General features: G+C 41.2%; 1 protein-coding gene across 1 annotated transcript in view; it reads left to right on the top strand.

The window, feature by feature from the left end:
• The window catches only part of LOC147367786 (thioredoxin domain-containing protein 8-like), a 30787-nt gene extending 10249 nt beyond the window's left edge, over positions 1-20538 (top strand). The window contains exons 4-6 of the mRNA XM_086414131.1: positions 2497-2562; positions 19512-19577; positions 20431-20538. Coding sequence (XP_086270257.1) covers positions 2497-2562; positions 19512-19577; positions 20431-20493 — 195 coding nt within the window. The 3' untranslated portion in view covers positions 20494-20538. The remainder of the gene's footprint in view (positions 1-2496; positions 2563-19511; positions 19578-20430) is intronic.
• Positions 20539-23367: the final 2829 nt, after the last annotated feature.

Here is a 23367-nt window from a genome sequence, read left to right as displayed (position 1 = left end):
GTAATAGATTATTAATAAATTTCTAAAATCCAATTCTGTGCGTTACAGACATTTTTACGTACCTTGCTTTCCCCTTTCTATAGCTTATGCTTTTTGTGGAGTTCTGTTTGTGTGTGTGTGTGTGGACTTTTTTAAGCATCACAGGGAATTCCAGGAAACCTTTCCCTTTTTTCTCTAGAGTCTTTCTTCCTCATCCCAGCCCCACCCCCACCGCCAAATAATCAGCCTCATGTTTTCAATCAACATGTGCTTATTAATACATACAATGTGTCTAAAAACTTATTCTTCCTAGTATTTGTTATTTTAAAATGAAGAAAAATAGCAGTAGTAAGTGGCCTGTGCATACATTGGATTGAATTTAAGCTTTATAATTAAACAATCTATTATTTACCCCTTCTGCCCTTTAACAGTTTTGTGACCACTTATCTGTTAACCTCTATAAATGTCAGTTTCTCTATATGTAAAACAAAGTAATAATATTTAACAGAATATGAAAAAACATTATGGCATTATACCCAGAATGTAATAAAAGTTCCATTTTTCTATTTCCCTCAAAGTGTGACAGTGTTTAATTGTCCTTTACGCTGAATCGTGTGCCGTGCATTCAGAATAAACAGCTAGGATTATTATCTGTCAGATATTCAAAGACTTGTGCAGCTATCAGTACAATCAATTTTAGAAGGTATTTACAACTCCAAAAAGAAATATGCCCTCGTTAGTAGTCATCCCCCCTAGTTCCCTGTATCCACCACCTCAACCCTAGGTAACTGCTAGTCTCCCTTGTCTGTAGACTTGCTTATTCTGGCCATTTCTTATAAATGGAATTATAGAAAATGTGGTCTTTTGTGACTGGCTTCTCTCACTTAACATAAGTTTGTAAGATTCATCCATGATGTAGCATGTATCAGTCTTCCATTCCCTTTTATTGCTGAATAATTTACTACCTCTTTTTTATCCATTCATTCTTTTATGGACATTTGGTTTGTTTGCAACTTTTGGGTATTATGACTAATACTGGCATAAACATTTAAGCATATATTTTCATTTCTCTTGGCTATTTATCTAGGAGTGGGATTATTGGGTCATATGATAACTCTATATTTAACTTATTGAGGAATTTATAAATTATCATACAAAGTACTGTACGACTTTACATTCCCACCAGCAATGTAAGAGGTTTCTTATTTCTCCATATCCTCAGCAGCATTAGTTCCTGTTCACTTTTTGATTTTTGTAGCTCTTTGTTTCTCAAGGTGAGACAAAATGCAGTTTTCTTTTCTAATAATGTATTCATTGTTGTCATTACTGTGGTCATGAAAATTATAATTTAGTGTGTGTTGGGAGTAGGGGTGGGCAGTAGGGGAAAGATTTGTTTTGATCCTGTGGGCAGCCATGAAATTAAAAGACGCTTGTTCCTTGGAAGAAAAGTTGTGACCAACCTAGACAGCATATTAAAAAGCAGAGATGTTACTTTGCTAACAAAGGTCCATCTACTCAAGGCTATGGTTTTTCCGGTAGTCATGTATAGATGTGAGAATTGATGCTTTTGAACTGTGGTGTTGGAGAAGACTCTTGAGAGTCCCTTGGACTGCAAGGAGATCCAACCAGTCCATCCTAAAGGAGATCAGTCCTGAATATTCATTGGAAGGACTGATGCTGAAGCTGAAACTCCAATACTTTGGCTACCCGATGTGAAGAACTGACTCATTTGAAAAGACCCTGATGCTGGGAAAGATTGAAGGCAGGAGGAGAAGGGGATGACAGAGGATGCGATGGTTGGATGGCATCACCAACTCAATGGACATGAGTTTGAATAAACTCCGGGAGTTGACAGTGGACAGGGAGGCCTGGTGTGCTGCAGTCCGTGGGGTCACAAAGGGCAACTGAGCGGCTGAACTGAACTGTGGGTGGCTAACTTTTGCTTGACTCTTAAACAAGATAAACAAAAAAGTGATACTTGAAATCAGATTGTAATGGATTAGAACAGTTGGGATTCTGATATATTTTCTTATCTCATGGCTACAAAATCTTTTACAGAAATGGGCAGTGAAAAGGTGTAAGGCATATAAGAAAGAAACACATAAGCCTTAAAATGCATGATATACCACTCCATGTCTAAGTGTGAGTTGTAAAGAGACCTTTACTCATTCTTACTTCTTTGCAATATACTCTTTCCATATTGGGCTCTGCTGGGGCCTTCTGCAGTCTTTCACAAGCTCTTTTAAATAGAGCTCATTTCGTTCCTCAGTCCTTCTGCTTTGGCTCCTAGAGCCCATCAGTGAGAAAGCTCAGGAATGCTGGAAACAGTCACTTTATGTTTTAAGATTCCTGGAGGCTTTGAGGATATGTTAGGAAAGTTCTTGGCAAGAGAATGTGTAAAGTATCAGCAATCCCCGGACTCTCAGACATGCCTCCTGAGATGTCACCAAGTACCATTCTTGGTCCAAAAAGAGGATATGAAAATGATGACTTCATTCCATTTCTTTTCTTTTCTAGGAGTTGGCCCAAACTTACCACATCAAAGCAGTACCCACATTTCAGTTGTTCAAGCAAACCAAGAAGGTATGTTTCTATTGTAGCTGGCAGGTTGAAATAGATCATAAAGCCATCAGAGTCTAAAAAAGGCCTGAGGTATCCTCGATGGATGAAACAACTGTACTTATTTTTATAGCAATGCAATTCTTAGTTTCTTTGCACTTACATATTGGCAAGGAGTTAAAAAAAAGGGGGGATGAACTGTGAGAAATCTCCCATTCAGACCATTTGAAGTGTCCAAATCTATACGAAATACCCCACTCTTACCTCTCTCTGGGGGCATGACCATTAAAAAATAACCTTACAACAAAAGACATGGTGAAATTCTAGCACAAATATATACACATTTTTAACAACACTTGAGTGAATGTCAATCAAAAGCAATCACAAGGTAATATAGCCTACTGGTTGACCAGGCAGGGTCTGGATTCAGATTTCTGTGGTTCAAAAACCAGTTCTTCCATTTCCTAGCAGTTTACTTACTAAGCTCTTGGAATCTTAGTTTCTCTATCTGTAAAAACATGAATCATAGCAAGTTTCCCCTTCCCTTACAGGATTGTTTTGAAAATGAAGTGAATTAACACAACTAAACTTTTTAGACCCTTCCTGACCCACGGATATGTTATGTTAGTTGTTATCTTGAAGATATTAATGGAATGATGTGTCTCAAATACTTTGTGTTATGAAACTAGTAATACTGTATATGACTGGGAGCACGGACACCTGTGTGTACCTTATGAAAGGTGATTTTGCAACATACTTAAGAGGAATAAACTGTTCATTCCCTTTCATACACCATCCAATTTGGGGGAACTTTTGCCGATGAAAATACCTCATGGAAAAATAAAATCTAAGTGCATGGTAATTGTAGCATTATTTCTAACAAAATATGGAAGCAATGTAAATGACTTTTTTTAGTCAAGTGGCTAAGTGATTTATGATACGTCTTGTCTATGTGTGTGCTGAGTTGCTTCAGTCATGTCTGATTCTTTGCGGCCCTGTGGAGTGTAGTCTGCCAGGCTCCTCCGTCCATGGGATTCTCCAGGCAAAAAACTGGAGTGGGTTGCCGTGCCCTTCTCCAGGGGATCTTCCTGACCCAGGGATCAAACACGCACATCTAACGTCTCCTGCATTGGTAAGCGGGTTCTTCACCACTAGGACTACCTGGGAAGCCCATCTAGTCTATGAAAGAGTATACAACTAAAAAGAGTTGTGAATAGAAAAGAAGCAGACTCCCAGATAGAGAAAACAAATTAGTGGTTACGGGTAGGAGTGCAATATAGGGGCAGAGGAGTGGGAGGCACAAACTGTTGGGTGTGACAGGCTCAAGGATGTATTGTACAACATGGGGAATATGGCCAATATTTTATAATAACTATAAATGGAAAGCAACCTTTCAAAATTATAAAAATGTTTTAGAATTTTTTAAATGCGTTAAAAAGATTCAATAAAATAAAAAGAGTTATAAGGAATACATATAAAGTAAAAAATTTCATACTTTACTTTTTTAAAAATTATGTCTACAGTATAAAGAATGAGATCATTTGATATGCTAGCTGTAGAATTTTATTTTCAATTTCTGCTTGTCCATATGTGCTTGCTGTAACATAATTGAGGCAATAGATTTAAATAATTCTTCCCCCAAAAGATAACACTACCTGTTTCCTCTCTTGAGTTTTTACTTTAAAATTGAAACAGTTCAACACATGCCTTCTCAACTCCGCTTACCTACATTATCAAATTGTTTGTGTGTCATCTTTTATTATCTTCTCTTCTCTTCCATCTCAGAAATGAAGATGTTTCCTCCTTTGAAGTCAGTTCCATCTGTCTCTTGACCACATCCCTCCCATCTGTGCCCTGCCTTTATCCATTAGTTATCCTGTTTCAAACCTGGTCATTGGACTCTGTTGTTTGCTACCCAGCTACCATTCTCCATTCCCTGTTAGCAGTTCTCTGATTTTCCTCCAGGAAACCAAGCCCTTTCTAGTCCTTAGTCCATGTACTTCCTTAGGGGTCCATCTCTAGGTGTAGACCAGTCAGTGAACTCCATCACCATCAGGAATGGGCCCTTCACTCCAGTCAAGCCAATCCAAACCCAACCAGAGCTAATTCCAGGATTTTGCTTAAGCAACTCGGTAAAAGTCTCTTATTTTGATTGCACTGAATTTGAACTTGGAAAGATATAGTGCTAAAGCTCCTATAGCTGGGTTGCCACCACAGGGAACCTAAAAATGAAGCTACCATACAGAGGAATGCAGAATCAGCCCAAGGAGTGCCCATGGCATTGATGGAACCCTGAATCTATGTATGTCTGAAGCCTGAACTACCCCCATAAATTCTTCAGTTATATAAACTTTGGGTTGCTTTTTCTGTCATTTGCAACCAAAACATTTCTAATGAATATGTCTGTTCTCTCAGACTATTCTCTTTTATTCATAATCTAACTCTTAAAAGAATTAGATGTATTCACTGCTTCCAAGTCTCATTTTCCACTCATTCCCTCATTTATGGTCTTGAAAGTTACCAAGGATCTTCTTGCACCTAGTTTAAATTCCCGTTTCTCAATCCTAGTACCCCTTGCTTACACCAAAGTGCATTAACTGATCAGCTTCTATACCCTGGAAACTTCCTCTTCTTTTGGCTTTGATCCCTGATTCCTCCCCAGGTTTTCCTCTGGCTTCTTTATCTCCAGTTGTTCTCACATGTGTTTTCCAAGGCTCTATCTTTTTTCCATTCTACCTTTCTCCATTAATAATTTCATCCCCCAATTCTAATTCTAGCTATAAATATCTTTAACTGAAACAATAGCCTCAAGTTCACACCAAAGCTCTTGTTTTCTTTTCCAAATAATTCCTTGCTCCATGTATGTTATCCTCTTATTTAAATTTTTATACCCCTCCTCTGCCGTTACCTACAGAATCAAGACTAGACCCTTGTATTCCAGTCTGAGTCGAATTTCTCCATGATTTTAACCCAGCCTATGTTCCCAAGCCCATTTTTTGTGTGACTCAGATCTTAACTTCGTACATTATTCTCATTCTCTTCCAATTACTTGGAGTTGTTCATGTCTGATTTGAAACCCCAGTGCCTAGGAGAATCCCCCCTCTATAGAAAACACACACTTTGTGTTTGATGGTGACTCAGTTGGTAAAGAATCCATCTGCAATGCAGGAGATCCAGGTCTGATCCCTGGGTTGGGAAGATCCCCTGGAGAAGGAAATGGTAACCCACTCCAGTACTCTTGCCTGGGAAATCCCATGGAGAGAAGAGCCTAGCGGGCTACAGTCCATAGGGTCACAACAGTCAGACACTACTTAGTAACTAAACCATCACCAATGAGTGAGCAAATGAATGAATGGGTGAACAAGTGAATCTTGCTGTCTTTCCCCTGCATCCCCCCACCAGCTTTGTCTCCCTTCCTGATTTTATCCTTGTATTAATCAGACTCAGAGAAATTTTCTCTCCAGCTCAGAACAGCTTTCTGGTTTCCTTCTCTTTACAGATGATATTGCTTGATGGCTGCTGCTACTCAACAGTTTTTTCCCTGTTTTATAAAAATAAAACTTTGGATTCTCAGTTGATTCTGTATTTAGGCTCTGGAGCAAATCCATAGCCATGCTTTTGAGGAAAGACTTGGTCCCGTTTGACCTCAGTTCTACTGGAGGTAAAAGAGCCCTGCCCTAGGGGTGGAGCAACCTCTTATCATCAAGTATTTCTTAACTGGTGTCTGTAGGGTGTGGATCCCTTTTGAATTAATGGAACAGGATACCTGTATTCTAGGGATCACTAAGGAGCTTCAATTTGAATTTTATGCTGATTAGCTAATGGAAAATAAAGTCAAATGACCCTGTCCATTAAGCTGATCTGCCTCCCTGTATTCTAACTGCCGAGTCATCCAGCAAGCCTTTGATTATCACATGGATATTTATCTCCCAAGAAATTTTCTTGAGACTAGAATTTCTTGTTGAATAGCACTAAATTAGCATGCTGATTATGGAGTTAATTTTTAAAACTTGGTATGTTATGTCATGATATCAAATGTTCAGATGCTAAGTCATGTCCGACTCTTTGCAACCTCATAAATTGCAGTATGCCAGACTTCCCTGTCCTTCTGTCACGCGCAGTTTGCTCAAACTCTTGTCCATTGAGTCAATGATGCCATCCAACCATCTCATCCTCTTTTGGCCCCCTTCTTCTCATGCCCTTGATCTTTTCCATCATCAGGATCTTTTCCAAGAGTCAGCTCTTCGCCTCAGGTGGCCAAAGTATTGGAGCTTCAGCTTCAGCATTAGTCCTTACAATGAATATTCAGGACTGATTTCCTTTAGGATTGGCTGGTTTGATCTTGCTGTCCAAGGGACTCTCAAGAGTCTTCTCCAGCACCACAATTCAAAAGCATCAATTCTTCGGTGCTCAGCCTTCTTCATGGTCCACCTCTCACATCGTACCTGACTACTGGAAAAGCCACAGCTTTGACTATATAGACTTTTATTGGCAAAGTGATATCTCTGCTTTTTAATATGCTATCTAGGTTTGTTACAGCTTTTCTTCCAAGGAGCAAGTGTCTTTTAATTTCATGGCTGCAGTCACTATCCACAGTGATTTTGGAGCCCAAGGAAATGAAATCTGCCACTGTTTCCATTTTATTCCCCATCTATTTGCCATGAAATGATGGGACCAGATGCCATGATCTTAGTTTTTTGAATGTTGGGTTTTCAGCCGGCTTTTTCACTCTCCTCTTTCACCTTTATCAAGAGGCTCTTTAGTTTCTCTTTACTTTCTGCCATATGGGTGGTGTCATCTGCATATCTGAGGTTGTTAATATTTCTCCCAGCAGTCTTGATTTCAGCTTGTGAGTCATCCAGCCCAGCATTTCACATGCTGTACTCTGCATATAAGTTAAATAAGCAGGGTGACAGTATACACCTTGACATACTCCTTTCCTGATTTTGAACCAGTCCATTGTTCCTTGTCCAGTTCTAGCTGTTACTTCTTGACCTGCATACAGATTTCTCAGGAGACAGGTAGGGTATTCTGGCATTCCCATCTCTTTAAGAATTTTCCATAGTTTGTTGTGATCCACACAGTCAAAGGCTTTAGCATTGTCAATGAAGCAGAAGTAGATGTTTTTCTGGAATTCTCTTGCTTTTTCTGTGATCCAGTGGCTGTTGGCAACTTGATCTCTGATTCTTCTGCCTTTTCTAAATCCAGCTTGTACATCTGGGTCATGGACTGTTGAGCCTGGCTTGGAGAATTTTGAGCATTACCTTGCTAGCATGTGAAATGAATGCAATTGTGCAATAGTTTGAACATTCTTTGGCCTTGCCTTTCTTTGGGATTGGAATGAAAACTGATCTTTTTCAGTCCTGTGGCCACTGCTGAGTTTTCCAAATTTTTTTGTTTGTGTGTATATGTAATCATATCTCCAGAAGGATTCATATCTGTAGCAATTGAGATATCATTTGAAAACCTGTGGAAAAGATTTGTAATGCTGGTTCCAACTGACAAAAAATGTCAATCTTCTGTGCAAAAGACAAAGGCATCAAAAAAAAATGGGGTGGGAGAGATATATAGACACAGTATTATAAATCTTTTGGGCTTCCCCAATGATCCAGCTGGTAAAGAACCCACTTGCCAATACAGGAGATACAAGAGACTCAGGTTTGATTCCTGGGTCCGGAAGATCCCCTGGAGAAGGAATTGGCAACCTACTCCAGTATTCATGCCTGGAAAATTTGATAGACAGAGGAGCCTGGTGAGCTACAGTCCATGGGGTTGCAAGAGTCAGACACGACTTAGCGACTAAACCACCACAACCACCACTGCCACCAGTGAATTTACCCCCACCTGTCAATAGGAAGGCTACCTGTAACATTCACCATTTTCCTGGGGTGGCGAAAAATTAAGTTCAGTTCTCTGAGACCACTTCCATAAATGTTCTCCTCTTTCTTCTGGCACGGCACAACTGAAAATTGACTTATTGAAGCAGTTAACTGCTACTTATCTAGTATTTTTAAAACCCCTAGAATTTAGCTGCTATGAAGAAATGTTATGAGAAATGTCTTTACATTTCTGGTAAAACATCTGGCAAAGAGCCACTGTCCATTAATGTCTTTTAAAATGTACACTGTATAAAAAACCTTATGGTAATTCCTCATAGGACTGAGAGTTAGGGGAATGTTTGCCTCCCTTGAAAATATGATCAGCTTCCTCTCATTAGACCAGAAGACTTAGGGAATCCCTTGGGTTTCTCTCTTTTCATTGCTGCCAAAAATCTCAGGATTACCTCTTCTACTCAAACACAGTAGTCTCCCTTACCCTCAGTTTCCTGGCGTTTCCTAACTGCCAACTCCACCCTGGATCATCCTTTAATGGTTTTGTTATATATTTTTGGATACTTTTATTTATTTTTGGCTGTGCTGGGTCTTTGCTGCTGTGCAGGTTTTTTCCTCTAGTTGCGGCAAGCGGGGGCCACTCTCTGATCGCTGTGTGTGGGCTTCTCGTGGCGGTGGCTTCTCATTGTGGAGCACAGACTCTAGGGCAGGCAGGCTTCAGCAGTTGAGGCATGGGGCTCAGTAGTTGCAGCTCCCAGGCTCTAGAGCACAGGCTGTATAGTTTTGGCACACAGGATTAGTCCCTCTGCTGCATATAGGATCTTTCCAGATCAGAGATCGAACCTGTCTTCCCTGCATTGGCAGGCGGATTATTTACCACTGAGCCACCAGGAGAGCCCCTGGTTTTATTATTTTAGCCTCTTGAGTCTTGCTCATTCAAAATATTCACAAAGCGCATAGACTATTCACAAAATAAAAATTTAAAAATCTAAATCAAATGAAGCTACATAACCATGACCTAGGGTTATGGTGGATAATGGGCCTTCCCTGCTGCTGAAAGTTTCCATGCAGAGGTTGGGTGAACATCTGGCTGGGATGTGCTGTAAACAACAGCTATAATTATTTCACAGTTTTAGGCCAAAGGCCAGCCAAAGCAAATTCCAGGTAATAAATACAGTGGGATTGTTCTTTCCTGCTCTGCCCCTGAGTGTTTTCATCTAGGCCATCATAGCCTGTTCCAGTAAGATTCACTGTGGTTAAAAAAAGAAAGAAAGATAGCATGGAAACATATACACTACAGTGTAAAATAGATAGCCAGAGGGAATTTGCTGTATGACTCAGCGAACTCAGACTGGGGCTCTGTAACAGCCTAGAGGGATGGGGTAGGAGGTGGGAGGGAGGTTCAAAAAGAAGGGGACATAGGTGTACCTATGGCTGATCCATGTTAATGTGTGGTAGAAACCAACACGATATTGTCAAACAATTATCCTTCAATTAAAAATAAATAATTTAAAAAAAAACTAAAAAGAGAAAGAAAACAAAAAATAAAAATGCATTCCTCTGGTGTCTTTCAGATGGGACACCCAAAATCTTGGCTGATTTTTGTGACCAGAATATTACACTATATTCTGTTAAGGGTAGTTCATAAACTTGTTTATAGACCCTCTTAAAATCCAATGGAGACTATAAATTCTTTCCATAAGAATATATGTATGCACCTAAATTGAAATGTGCGTATATTGCTAGGCTATTCGGTGAGCCTGTGAAGCCAATCACTAGATCCCCTATGTTTATAACATTGGTTCCAGACTGAAATTGGTAGAAGTCTGTGAAGTAGAGAAGGAAGAGTAACAGAGATTTGCCAGGTCTTAGTCAACTGCTTAAATATGGGCCAACTCTCAAAAATTGGTTCCATCTTTTCATCTTTTGGGCTTCCCTGATAGCTCAGTTGGTAAAGAATCTGCCTACAATGTGGGAGACCCTTGTTCGATTCCTGGGTCAGGAAGATCCCTTGGAGAAGGGATAGGCTACCCGCTCCAGCATTCCTGGGCTTCCCTTCTGGCTCAGCTGGTAAAGAATCTGCCTGCAATGCGGGAGACCTGGGTTCGATCCCTGGGTTGGGAAATCCCCTGGAAAAGGGAAAGCCTACCCACTCGAGTATTCTGGCCTGGAGAATTCCATGGACAGTCCATGGGGTCACAAAGAGTCAGACACAACTGAGCAACTTTCACTTTAACTTTTTCATCTTTTGATATGAGAGTAAGATGGTTTCCCAAAGCACTTAGGAAAGCTGAGAGTGAAGGGATGTAAGTACATAGATGCTAATAAATGAGTTATTCACAAATGAATAATTCAGAAGAACTGAGCTCTCATTTTAAGTGAGAGGAAGATCTTGCCCTTATGGGTGTGAATTGTGGGCTCCAGCTGAGGACACAGACGTCATTTTCAGCAAGCGCCCTCCTTGAAGGAGGCACAGAAATGAAAAGAATCCCAAGTGGGCAGCACCACTGGGTGCCGGAAAGAGGATAGGGTTGGAAGCAGTGGTCACATACTCAGCGTCTTCAAGGGCCAGGCAGGGACAATAGATGAGATAGTAGAAGTGAGGAGAATGGTGGTCCCTGGAGAATCACCCTCCCAAATGGTCTTTGTTCATCTTCATAAAAATGTTAAAATGTATGACATCAGATTTCAAATACATTATTTTAATGCATTTGAATGTGGTTATTTAAACAATGTATTGATGGACTTATTGGATATTGCTGGGGGAGAAGTTTGCAATCACATAACTTTATTCCAAATAATAAAATTGTCACTTTATTCGTATTAAAAAAAAAAAAAAAAATATATATATATATATATGCTGCACCCTAAAAAAAAAAAAAACAAAAAACAGCATTGACCCACCACTCCAAAAAAATGTCTGTGGCTGACTTGCCGTCTTTGGAATCAAATGATCGTAAGTTAAATTCCAGGTCTGCTTCTTATTAGTGAGGATCTTGGGAATGTACCTTAACCACCTTTAGGCTCAGTTTCATTCTTCATAGCGACAACATCATGTGTCTTTGAACCTTGATCATGAAAATTTGTGACAATGTAAATAAAGTACCTCACGCTAGACTTGGTGTATACTATGAAGTGTAGCTATTATTCGAGCCCTAGGACCTAGCTGTGTACCTATCTCCCTGAAAATTTATATGTAAATAGAAATATAGAAATAAAGGTTATTGGAGGCCTCTAAAGCTCTTTGAGTAACTACAGTATGCATTTAAGCTAAGTCATCTTAGTATTCTGGAGTTACCTACCCCGTGGTTTCAGTCTTAATAGATTGTGGCTTCTTAGGTGGCCAGAGAAGTGAAGAACCCACCTGCCAATGTAGGAGACATGCACGATGCAAGTTAGATCCCTGCGTCAGGAAGATCCCCTGGAGGAGGGCATGGCAATCCACTCCAGTATTCTGGCTTGGAAAGTCCCATGGACAGAGGAACCTGGTGTGCTCCTGTTCATAGGGTTGCAAAGAGTTGGACACGACTGAAGCAACTTAGCCCACACAGTTACAGAGGCATTCTGCATGAGGGGAAAAAGTAAAGAGCTTTCACATGGTCTTCAGGGCTCTGAGAGGTGTCAGTGCCTAGAAGGGGTTACGTATCAGCCCCATGAGCATCTAATGTGTTGGCAGAGATTAATTGACTGGAGGAGGCAAGAACTAAGTGAACATGAAGGGAAAGTCAGAGAAGTACAGCAACTATTTACCACCATTTAGCAACCTTGCTAAAGATTGCTAAAGATACAGCTCTCAGCTTTAGCAACTTAAAGGCAGTAATTACTTGTGTAGTATGTCTTTTCTCCAGGGCAGGGTTTTGGGTGAGGCAAGATACTGCACTTACTGGGTGGAAACGTTTCTTCATTTGAACTTTTGATGTTTTGTTTATCATGGGTTTTTTTGCATTAAATTTTAATACTTTTTTTAAAGTACTAAGATATTATTTATCTTCATTACTAACATTTTTTGGCACCGCTTAAATTTTCCACCCTAGTCCCAGCCCTGTTCTTCTCTGAATTTTAAATTTGTTGAAATTATAGGGAGTGTTTGATTCAGTGATTCACAAAAGTTTTAACAAGACTCAATAAATAGCATGTTATATTCATAGCTAAGATTTATTACAGCAATAAACATAGAGTTAAAGCAACAAGGGAAAAAAAGATAGGCATTGTTGGAGTCTAGAAAGGTCCAGCACGAATTTCTGATGTTCTTCCTTGTCCAGGGCTACTTAGCAGTACCTAAGTTTCTAAGTACCCCTGGACAAGCACTCCCTAGCAGGAACTTCAAGGATATGTGTGGAATATCTATGCCTAGGGATGCCTTTTTGAGTCTCTGGGTCTGAGTTCTTTTATATGGGGACTGGTCACAATGACATAACTTGCTAAGCAACCATTGCTTCACAACCAGCCATAACAATGGAAACTCAGCAGTAAAACTAGGTGCTCATCATCATTATAGATGTTTATGCAAAGCAGCTTAATAAGCCAGCAATGGCATAGTCCATTGCTCTAGAGATATATACTACAAAATCATCCATCACTCACGCAAGAAACACTTGGAGGACCACAGTCCCCAGGACTTAGTGAAGTCATGGTTCTCTTGGAGACACACCAGGAATAAGCAACCAGCCCTGTTACATTAACCTTTGTTCTCACATGGATTCATGTGGAAAATTGAAGTGTCACCTTTATTAAAAGTAATAAAGTGCTAAATTGTGGTAATTGAAGAACATGGCTTAGATCCATGTCAAAAGACTTTGCACTAGATTCTTGGAACCTAGACCTTGAGATGACCCATCTATGGGTGAATCTGGAACTGCAGAGGACACAGTTAACCCGCCCAGGTGGAGGAAATACTACTGTTTTTGTAATGGTGAAAAAAAAAGTGTTAGTTATTCAGTTGTGAACGACTCTTTGAGACCCTGTGGACCGTAGCCTGCCAGGCTCCTCTGTCCATGGAATTCTCCAGCCAAGAATACTGGCATGGATAGCCATTCCACCCTCCAAAGGAATCTTCCCGACCCTGAATGAACCTGGGTATCCTGCCTTGCAGGCAGATTCTTTACCATCTGAGCCAAAGGGAAGCTGCTTTTTGTAACTATTTAGCCCCCAAAGGGAGGGTGATAGCTTTTCAGAGCTATCTTTAAAAGGCAGATATTAGGCTTACTTCCAACATGCTTTCCAGAAGGAGACAGACCTGTCCCTTGAGTAGACGCTCCTAAAAGGAAGAGGAGGACAGGCATGAGCTCATTCCTTTGTCTTGGCTCAGCTGATAAGCTTACCTTTGAACTTAGGGAGAAGAAAGTGAAGGAATATAGTGAACAGGTATATTTTCCCAATGCTGGACAGTTGAGCAGATTGCTTAATAGAAACATAAAAACAATAGTATATGCCATTGAAAGGAATGGCTCCAAAACTATTTTTATCCCCAAGAAAATTCCCTCCCACTCTTCCAGTAATGGGCAGGATAACATTTTCTCTGGCCAGAGTCCAAAATCACTTGTCATACTTTCAATGTAGCTTAACATAAATTCCTACAACACTAGGTTCATGCCTCTTTTTTCCCCTCCAACAGAAAGCCACCTTATCCTGAGTGACTGACTTTCAGGCAGCTTCAGTTGATGGCATAGTTATTCACAGTTGGCAAACTATGGCCCCAGGGACAAATCTGACCCTCAGTTTTACTGGGACACAGCTATGCCCATTTGTTTAATTATGTACAGCTACCTTTGCACTACAATAGCTGTTTTTGTTGCAGGAAGGGGGACCCCTTCCAGGGCCTGAGAGTGGCCTCTTGTCTAACACTCGGAAATGAATTGTCTGAGGAGATGCATGTGTTGAAAAGCAAAAGATTTGATTGGGAAGGGGCGCCTGAGCAGAGAGCAGGAAGGTAAGGGAACCCAGGAGCACTGCTCTTTGATGTGACTCACAGTCTCAGGTTTTATGGTAATAGAGTTAGTTTCCGGGTTGTCTCTGGCCAATCATTATGACTCAGGGTTTTTCCTGGTGGCACATGTAATCTCTCAGCCAAGATGGAGTCAGTGAGAAGGATTCTGGGAGGTTGGTAGGACATATGAACTGGCATCTCTTCTCTCCTTTAGACCTTTCCCAAATTCTTCTGGCTGATGTAGCTTGTTAGTACCCCATTCCTTACCAGGACCTCCTGTCATAAGATAACTCACCCAAGTTGTTACTATCATGCCTAGCCAGCTGGGGTAGTTTTAGTCAGTGGTTCTCCTAATAACTTGAGTAGATTTTTCTTCAGTAAAACGAAGTTTATTGCTGCATTATCATTATAAAAATTATACTGTATTTTCAATATTATATACTTTATAGATTTATAGAGAAAAAAAATGTAGATTTACATAAAAGTTGCAGATAGTACAGAGAGTTCATTTAAGTAGTTTCGACAGAGACCATATGGCCCGTAAAACCTAAGATGGGTATTACCGGGTCCCTCACCGAAAAAGTGTTCACGCCACCAGTGTACTGAGAAACAGGTGCATAGGCAGTTTCTAACTCTACTACAGGAAAATGAAAGTGAATTAGTATGTTATCAAAATCTCACTACTGGAACAAGTTGAGAAAAGGGCCAGTATAGATTAAGGAAAGATTAGCTAACAGATTACTTTATATGCTTTTTTCTTAAATTCAGGTGCAAGTAAGTTCAAGTTGTGTGAAACAGACTATTTCAAAGAGGCTGTGTCTTCTTGGTTAGATTTTGCTCAGCTCCAAAAACCTTAATTTACCTGCTTGCATTTGCAGAGTCTGCCCTGGGTGTTGTGAAAGTGAAAGAGGAAGTGTGCAAATACCTGCAATAAGATGCAGATGGTTCTGAGGAAAGAATGAGTGTGGCTGGAGTCAGAGAGTCAGAGAAAAAAGCCAAGATAGGAACCAACTGTAATTAACCCTATCCACCTCTCAGTAGAAGGCTGAGGTACTTTTAAACATTCCTTTGTTGGATATACCCTTTTCATTTTATTAATCACATATAATGTCTCAGAAGAAAAAGAGTATCATGCTATTTCAATTATAAACTTGTTTTGTTCATACAAGTATTTCCACAGCCCATCCCCCAAGAAGTATCTTGTGTGGGTTAGTTTGGTTGGGCTTTTTGGTTTATGTTGGTTGTTGCTGTTGCTTTGAGAATTTTATGCTGCTGCTGTTGTTTCTAACTACAGATGTCTGAAATTGTTGAACTTTCACACAAGTGGTCCAAATGTAACTTCAGTATTCATTCAGTTGTGTATCAACTGATCAAAGTATTTTATACTTATTCTATAAGGACATCACTAGCCAGACTCTTTGATGTATATTCTTAGAAGTCACTGCCTCACCAGCACCCTTACATTTTCCCAGTGGCAGGAATAAACTCTTTATAGGTGATTGCTTGTCTTTGGCATAAAAAACTGCCTCTGGTTACACCTGGGTGGTGGGTAAATGTGGGGGGGGGGGGTGTTCATGTTATTATTCTCTATTTTTGTATATGTTTGAAAATGTCCATAACGGAAGTTTGGGTTTTCTATTTATTTATTTATTTGGCTGTGCTGGGTCTTAGTTGAGGCACGCAGAATCTTTAGTTATGGCAGGTGAACTTTTAGTTGTGACGTATAGAATCTACTTCCCTGACCAGGGATGGAACCTGGGCCCTCTGCATTGGGAGCATAGAGTCTTAGCCACAGGACCACCAGGAAACCCTGGGGTTTTTCTTTGCACTGATTGTTGGATGTAGTTGGTGGTTCTCTAATGCATGAACAACCACCACATATTCCACTGGTCTTTGCAAACTGGAGCTTGAAATTTTCATTAGCAGTCATTACTAGGGTGGCAGCTGTACAAGAAAAATGAAGACGTTGAGAAGACCAAGGTTAACACTACTTCTTAATGCTTCAATGTAGAGCATACTTGGAGAGGTACAACTAAACATTCAGGTTAAAATGAAAAAATATTTTGGGCAGAAATTAGATATTAATGGCCTTGCAAATATATCCCTTCGAAAGAAAGCTACTTGTGAAATGAGCCCTTATCAGTAAACGGCTCCTCATCTGTTACCTACATTTATTAAACTCCTGTATGCAAAGACCTGTGCTAGACAGGAAGACACAAAGATAATGTTTGCCTTTGTCAGACTGGACAAAGAAAGAATAAGATAGGTAACACCTAATCCCTCAAACTTAGCACTGAGTCTTGGACCCGGCCCTCAAAGACCAGGATTCAACTTAGCTCATTCACTTCAGGGTTAATACCATTCTAATAGAGCCCCTACTCTGGGTAAGGTTCTGAGCTAGATACTAAAACTGTGGAGGAGAAATATAGTCCCCATCCTTGGTCTAGCGGAGAAGATGGGTAATAAAATCAACTCTTGGATTCTGGAATTGCACTGGCTACTCTGAGATGACAGAAAAAGACTTCAGAGAAGCCTTCATGAGTTAAATCATAAAGGATTACTAAGTTTAGCAAGTGATTAAAGATGAGCAGAAGCAGAGACTTATAAAGTATCTCTGGTATGAGGTCAGGAATTATTTGGTAATCATACACCAAGAGTATTTAATTATCGCTAGAATATGAGCTCTGTGGTGGGATTTTGTCTTGTTTTGTTCATTGTATGTCTGGATCGAGTAGGCACTTATTAAGTAACAAATCCAGCTATAAATTTTTGCTTGAGTCCAGTTTATGGTAGAGAGTGACAGTGGAGGTGGAAAAGATAAAATCAAGGAATCCCTGTAAGAAGCTTGAATTTTATGATGATGGAAAAACACTCAAGAATTTCACAAAGAAAAATAGCATGGCAGGATTTGTGTTTTTGAGCTTTGAGGGGAAGAAGTCTCAGGGGCATAAGACTGGAGAAGGAAACAAAGTGTTCAGTTCAGTTCAGTCTCTCAGTCGTGTCCGACTCTTTGCAACCCCATGAATTGCAGCACGCCAGGCCTCCCTGTCCATCACCAACCCCTGGAGTTCACTCAAATTCACGTCCATCGAGTTGGTGATGCCATCCAGCCATCTCATCCTCTGTCGTCCCCTTCTCCTCCTGCCCCCAATCCCTCCCAGCATCAGAGTCTTTTCCAATGAGTCAACTCTTCGCATGAGGTGACCATGGTATTGGAATTTCAGCTTTAGCATCATTCCTTCCAAAAAGCAAAGTGTAAGCTGTTGCTAAAATCCAGGGGAAAGTTGATTGGGTAAAAACCATGGGATTCAGACACAAATTCAATGTCACCTAAAGCCACCAAATGGTTAGCATGAAGAAGACTGGCAGTACCAAGTGCTGTCAAGCATGTGGGGCAAGCAGAACACTTATCCCCTGCTGGTGGAGTTTACACTGATGCAATCTCTTTGAAAACCTGTTGGGTAACTCCTATAAAAGCTGAACTCAGTAATCCCCCCCTTTCAGGTAAACTACAGAATGCAACAAGAATGGGTGTTCATATGCCCCCAAAGATGTCTGCACAAAGGATGTTCCTAGCAGCACTCTGGGTCATAGCCCAGGTGGATAAACTGTGTTATAGTCATGCAATAGAATACTAAAAAAAAAAAAAAAGCTGAAAATGAATGTATGGCCGTTACACAGATAAATCTCAGAAACATCATGTTGAGTAAGAAGCCAGGTGCAAAAGAATACACACAACATACTATAGAATTCCATTTATAAAAGTTCAAAGACAGACCAAGCCCACTTGTGGTGAAAAATCTGGAGTAGACTTTGGCTTTGGGCACAGGGCAATGCCTGGGAGCGAGGAGCTAAGCTGCATCTACATCTTGATCAGGACATGGTTACACGAGTGGGCTCTCTCTTGTAATAACTCGCCAAGCTGTATGCTGTCATTTGTGCGATGTTCTGAATATATATGAATATTTTAAGTGGCCTCGGTTTCCTGGCTCAGATGTCTGGGTAGGTGATGGTGGCCCTGTATTAGATTCAGTGTATCTAGAAGAAAGAGGAGTCAAATTCCACGGTTGCCAAGGCTCTTAGCGCATCTGTGGCTTCTGGATGCCCAAGTCATAGCATGGGCATACCACAATCCCTATGGTCATGGAAATCACCCCTCCCTGGAAATCTCCCTTCGAGGTGAGCCCTCCTGCTTCTAATACCCCTACGGATTGTGCCACCCCTCTATTCAGGGAACTCTCATCCAAAAAGAGAAGCCCATTTTTAGGGGCCCCCAAACTCTTTGGCTCCATGCTGCTTTTTGGCAGTGGGGGAGATCCTAAAATAAGGAGTCAGAATCAGATCTACTAGAATCATTGCCCTAAGAATGATAAAACAGCATCTTCTAGAGCACCGGGGGTGCGGGGCACTGTCTAGAATTACGTGGCAGCGGACATGGGGAACAGACACACCTTGGGAACTTCTCATCCCTTCTTTGCCAGCGCCTTTCTTCTGCTCAGCTATTACGTGTGCCTTCACTGGAGTCAAGCCACTCCTGAAGCAGAGGAGTAGAGGATAGAGACTCAGGAGGAACCTTGGACAGAAGCCACAAGGAAGGATAAGTGGGAGCCACTGCAAACATAGTTAAAAACAGGGGGAAAAACAGACTGAGACTGGAGTGAACCCCAAGCCTCTCCCACCCCGCTTTCCACCCCAGCATCGGTTAGAGACCAGGGACAAAGTTCCTTTCTGACCAGATTGAGCTGTCTAGGAAGTCCTAATATCCCCAAGTGAAAAGAGTGAAAAAAGCATGCCCAAGCTCCCAGCTCCCAGCCCCCCGCTTCATGGAGCATGCCAAGCAGGCAAAGGCTGGCTTCCTTTGCCTCATCTTGACCAGGAGTTTCCTGGCAATGGGTTCAGTACTTTGGTCAGTTGGCTAAGCTTACCATCCTTTTTCTACCCCTGGCCAAGCTGGTCATTCAGGTGACCAAGTCCTACCTATGTTACTGCCAAGACTTCTTGGCTTGGTACCTCCCCTAGCCTGAGAGGAGCATGAGACTCCCATCATGCCCTAGAGGCTCCATCCAGCTGCCACTGACTCTTAAGAAAGAGCCTTTTGCAGATCCTTTCTGACACCTTCCTCCCCTGGTGGCCAAGGCCGAGAGAACTAGTTATAGAGGAGATGGCTACAAACCAGACAACCCAGATAAAACATGAAATTCTGCACCCACACTTAGGTAACCCTATTCTCGAGAATCAAAAGAGCAATTTGCTGTTATAGAAGTGGATCCCTGAGCGAGCCGGTAAGTGAAATGGGATCAAGACAGAGGCACAAGAGTGGGGTTGACTTTCAAGAAATAGAATGAACCATGATGCCCACAGGCGCCATGCTGCTACCTGGGAAGCAGAATCATTAGATGTGGGCGTAATATCTTCCCTGTTGCACACTGAGCACTGAAAGTAGTTCTAGACTTTTCTAACCCCTACCCCCAAAGTCCTAACACCATTTCTGGCTGCTGAAACCTCCCTCACTAGAAACTCAAGTCTTCACCAAATCTCAGCTTCAGTTTACCCACACTCTTTTCTCCAACCCACCTCAAGCAACTGGTACAGAACTGATCATGAAGAGTAAGGGTCTTTAACTTCCATATTTCATCAGATATAAGGTGTTCATGGATAGACGCACCATCCTAGTTCAGAGATGTGAAAAACTGAAAAGAAAATGTGCTTCTTAGAATCATTATTATTACCTGAACTAAAGTCAGGGCATGGGAAATCACAAGCTATTTAACTTTAGGGGATCATGTATATGAATTAGCAAGCCCTCAAGATCAGTGTATAAATGCCCTGAGAAGTTGCGATGATCAGCTTTCCTCATTTCCAGCAACGTGATATATTTTAGATCTTAGTTTAGAGGAATATCATGGAAAATTACATAAATCTGTTAGCATAAGCAATTTTGAAAAGGTGCCAAATAAAACATCAGAAATTTAGTGTGTTAATGTGTATTTCTATCTAAAGTTTATCTAATTTCTATCTTGCAGATGATGGAAATGAGTAGTGGATAAATTTATAAACAGGAACAAAATTCCACAAAGCTCCATCTTTGCCATATTTGAACCAATAAATATTTCACCTTTGTGTATTTGTGAACAGATTTTTGAACTTTGTGGAGCTGATGCTAAAAAACTGGAAGAAAAGATTCGAGAATTCATGTAAGCTGATCTCCAAGACAAAATACACTTGCAGTGTTTTAAAAGGCCACAGTGAATGTGTTGTGTTTTTATTTCCAGTAAACATTGTGGTGTTCTATTGATCGCTCTCCTGATGCTTTACAGGTTGAATTCCATATCGCAATCTCACTGCAAAAATCGTCAAAACTCTTGTGCTGTCAGAGATCGTGTCATTTCCATTCTTTTAGCCTTGCACAGCTAAGTAATACCACTTCAGTGAGAAGGTTTTCCAGAGATGGCAGAAGACGGGATCTATCATAGCAATCAAGAAACATATAGAAGTCTTATTGGCTTGATGCACTCCAAATATATAGCAGACTCTTCCCAATTGAGCCATTGTTTGTGGTACAAAATTCTTCTCCAGTGCATCACCTTGTATTGGAACCATGTCATTGCATAAAAGAAAGCAAGGTGTATACAGCTATGGTTACATGTATAAATACTTACTATGTGCTAGGCAACATGCCAAGCCTGTAGCTGAGATTTGGCCTCTGTACACCAATACCAAATGAAACCTTAGAGACAGAGTTTTGGGTGAAGCAGGAAAAAAAAAAAATAAAACTGCTTTATTGCTTTACCAGGCAAAGGAGGCCATGCCCTCAAAACTATGCATCCTGACCTGGAGAGGGTAGTGAGGAATTTTATAGTAATTGTTCAAAGAGGAGGGTGTGATCAGCTCATGGACATTCTTCTGATCGGTTGGTGGTGAGATAATTGGAAGTCAGCATCATCAGCCTTCTAGTTGCAACTGGCCTGGGGTCTTTGTGCTTGTGGGCAGCATACAGTTAACTTTTCCCACCTGGTGGGGTTTCAGTATCTGTAAAGCAGCTCACATTGCTGTGTGTATCCCTTGAGGGGGAACCAGGACCCTGCCCCAAGGCTGCGCTCTTGTTTCTTGGCTGCTCCTCCCTTGTCTCTTTCCCTTATTAGCAACTTTTGAACCTGCCGTTTGGAACTCAGGAGAGGGCATGGAGGGTGAATGAAGCCTATTTCCTACAAACAAGAAACAGGGGACACAGAAACGTTTTTGTGCCCAGGAGCCCCATGGGATCCTGCTCAGTTTCAAGTCCTTTGCATCCGTCACCTCATTTAACATTTGCAACAATCCTGTAAGTAGACATGTATGAGTAAATGTTTAATGGGCTCCCTGGGTGGAAGAAGTTTGTAGTGATTGCCAGTTTCTGAGGTGTAAATACTTGGTAGATTTCAAGCTACCAACATGATGTCGAAACTGTTTAACTATGTTTGGGACTTGAACCCACAGTCCTTTAACTGGGATACGGACTTACTGAAGCTCAGACTCTTGGTGTCTCCTCACAGAAAGAATTTAGTAAGAGATAAAGTGATAGGTAAGAAGTGGTTTTATTTAGAGAGAAACACTTCAGAGACAGAGTGTGAGCCATCTCTGAAGGTGAGAGCAGCATGAAAGCATAAAGTTGTCAGTTTTTATGGGGGTGGGTAACTTCAAAGGCTAATGAGTGGTAGGAGTATTCCAGCTACTTTGGAAAAGGGGTGGGGATTTCCAGGAATTGTGTCACCACCCACTTTTTGATGTTTACAGTTGACCTTGGATCTGTCATGGTGCCTGTGGGTGTGTCATTTAGCTTGCTGATGTGTTACAATGAGCATATACTGAGGCTTAAGGTCTGATGGAAGCTGTTTGCCATGTTTTACCTATTTGGTTCTAATCAGTTTATGTCATGTCCTTGGCTATACCATTCTTAAGCCCTGCTCCCTTCCCTCCTGTTTCACCTTCATGGGTCCCAAATGTACATCCTCCTGCTGTGTGTTCAGGTCGTTCTGCATCTATAATAACTTTTCACTTCAATGCTGACAGTGTATTCTTTTAAAAGACATTTTAAACTGCAATTAAAAACTCCTAGGGCATCAACAACGCTTCTATTCAGGTGACCACACATGAACAGCTCCGGCCAAGTCTGTGCACACGCAGTGACAATCCAAGTCAGACCTGCCACCTGGTCCACTAAGATTATGAGATGCCACTTCTTGTCAGAGACATATCCATTTCAAAGATGTTAAAATGTACGATGATGTAAACCTGGAATACTAGGCCTCCTTGATCTCCCAATTAAATGTTAGCTCAAGAGCAAAAGGTTAAAAGCACTCATAAAAAGATTGTTGTACTTCTTCTGAATGATAAGTTGATCTCAGTCCCTTGAAATGCAAGTACCAACTAAGGAAAGGACAAACAGGAGAAGGATAGCAGAAGGGAGCGGTGAGGGGTACCAGCTTTCTTGATCTCTGTTGAACCTTGAGTTGCTTATCTTGACCCTTACAGTGTTTAGGCTGAAACATTTCCATAGGATGGGAGCATGTTATCTTTCTCACCTCTAATTCTCTGACATCCAGCCCAGGGCACAGACCAGAGGAGACCCACAAGACACGAAGCTAAATGCAACATGGTACCCTGAATGGGAGCCTAGAGCAGAAAAGGGGCATAAATGGGAAAAATGATGAAGTGTAAGTAAAATCTGGGGCTTAGTCCACAGTAACATACCTGTGCTGGTTTCTCAGTTTTAACATCAGTTCAGTCACTCAGTTGTGTCCGACACTCCACAACCGCATGGACTGCAGCATGCCAGGCTTCCCTGTCCATCACCAACTCCCAGAGCTTGCTCAAACTCCTGCCCATCAAGTCGGTAATGCCATCCAACCATCTCATCCTCTGTCATCCCCTTTTCCTCCTGCCTTCAATCTTTCCCAGCATCCGTGTCTTTTCAAATGAGTCAGTTCTTTGCATCAGGTGGCCAAAGTATTGGAGCTTCAGCTTCAGCATCAGTCCTTCCAATGAATATTCAGGACCAATTTCCTTAGGATGGATTGGATCTCCTTGCAGTCC

This window comes from Bos grunniens, chromosome 8 (assembly GCF_055505025.1).
Source record: "Bos grunniens cultivar Pamir isolate PY7600 chromosome 8, Bosgru_T2T1.0, whole genome shotgun sequence".
In the NCBI taxonomy this organism is placed as follows: domain Eukaryota; kingdom Metazoa; phylum Chordata; class Mammalia; order Artiodactyla; family Bovidae; genus Bos; species Bos grunniens.
Note: the sequence above shows the minus strand (reverse complement) of the source record. Positions and strands in the feature narration are given on the sequence as shown.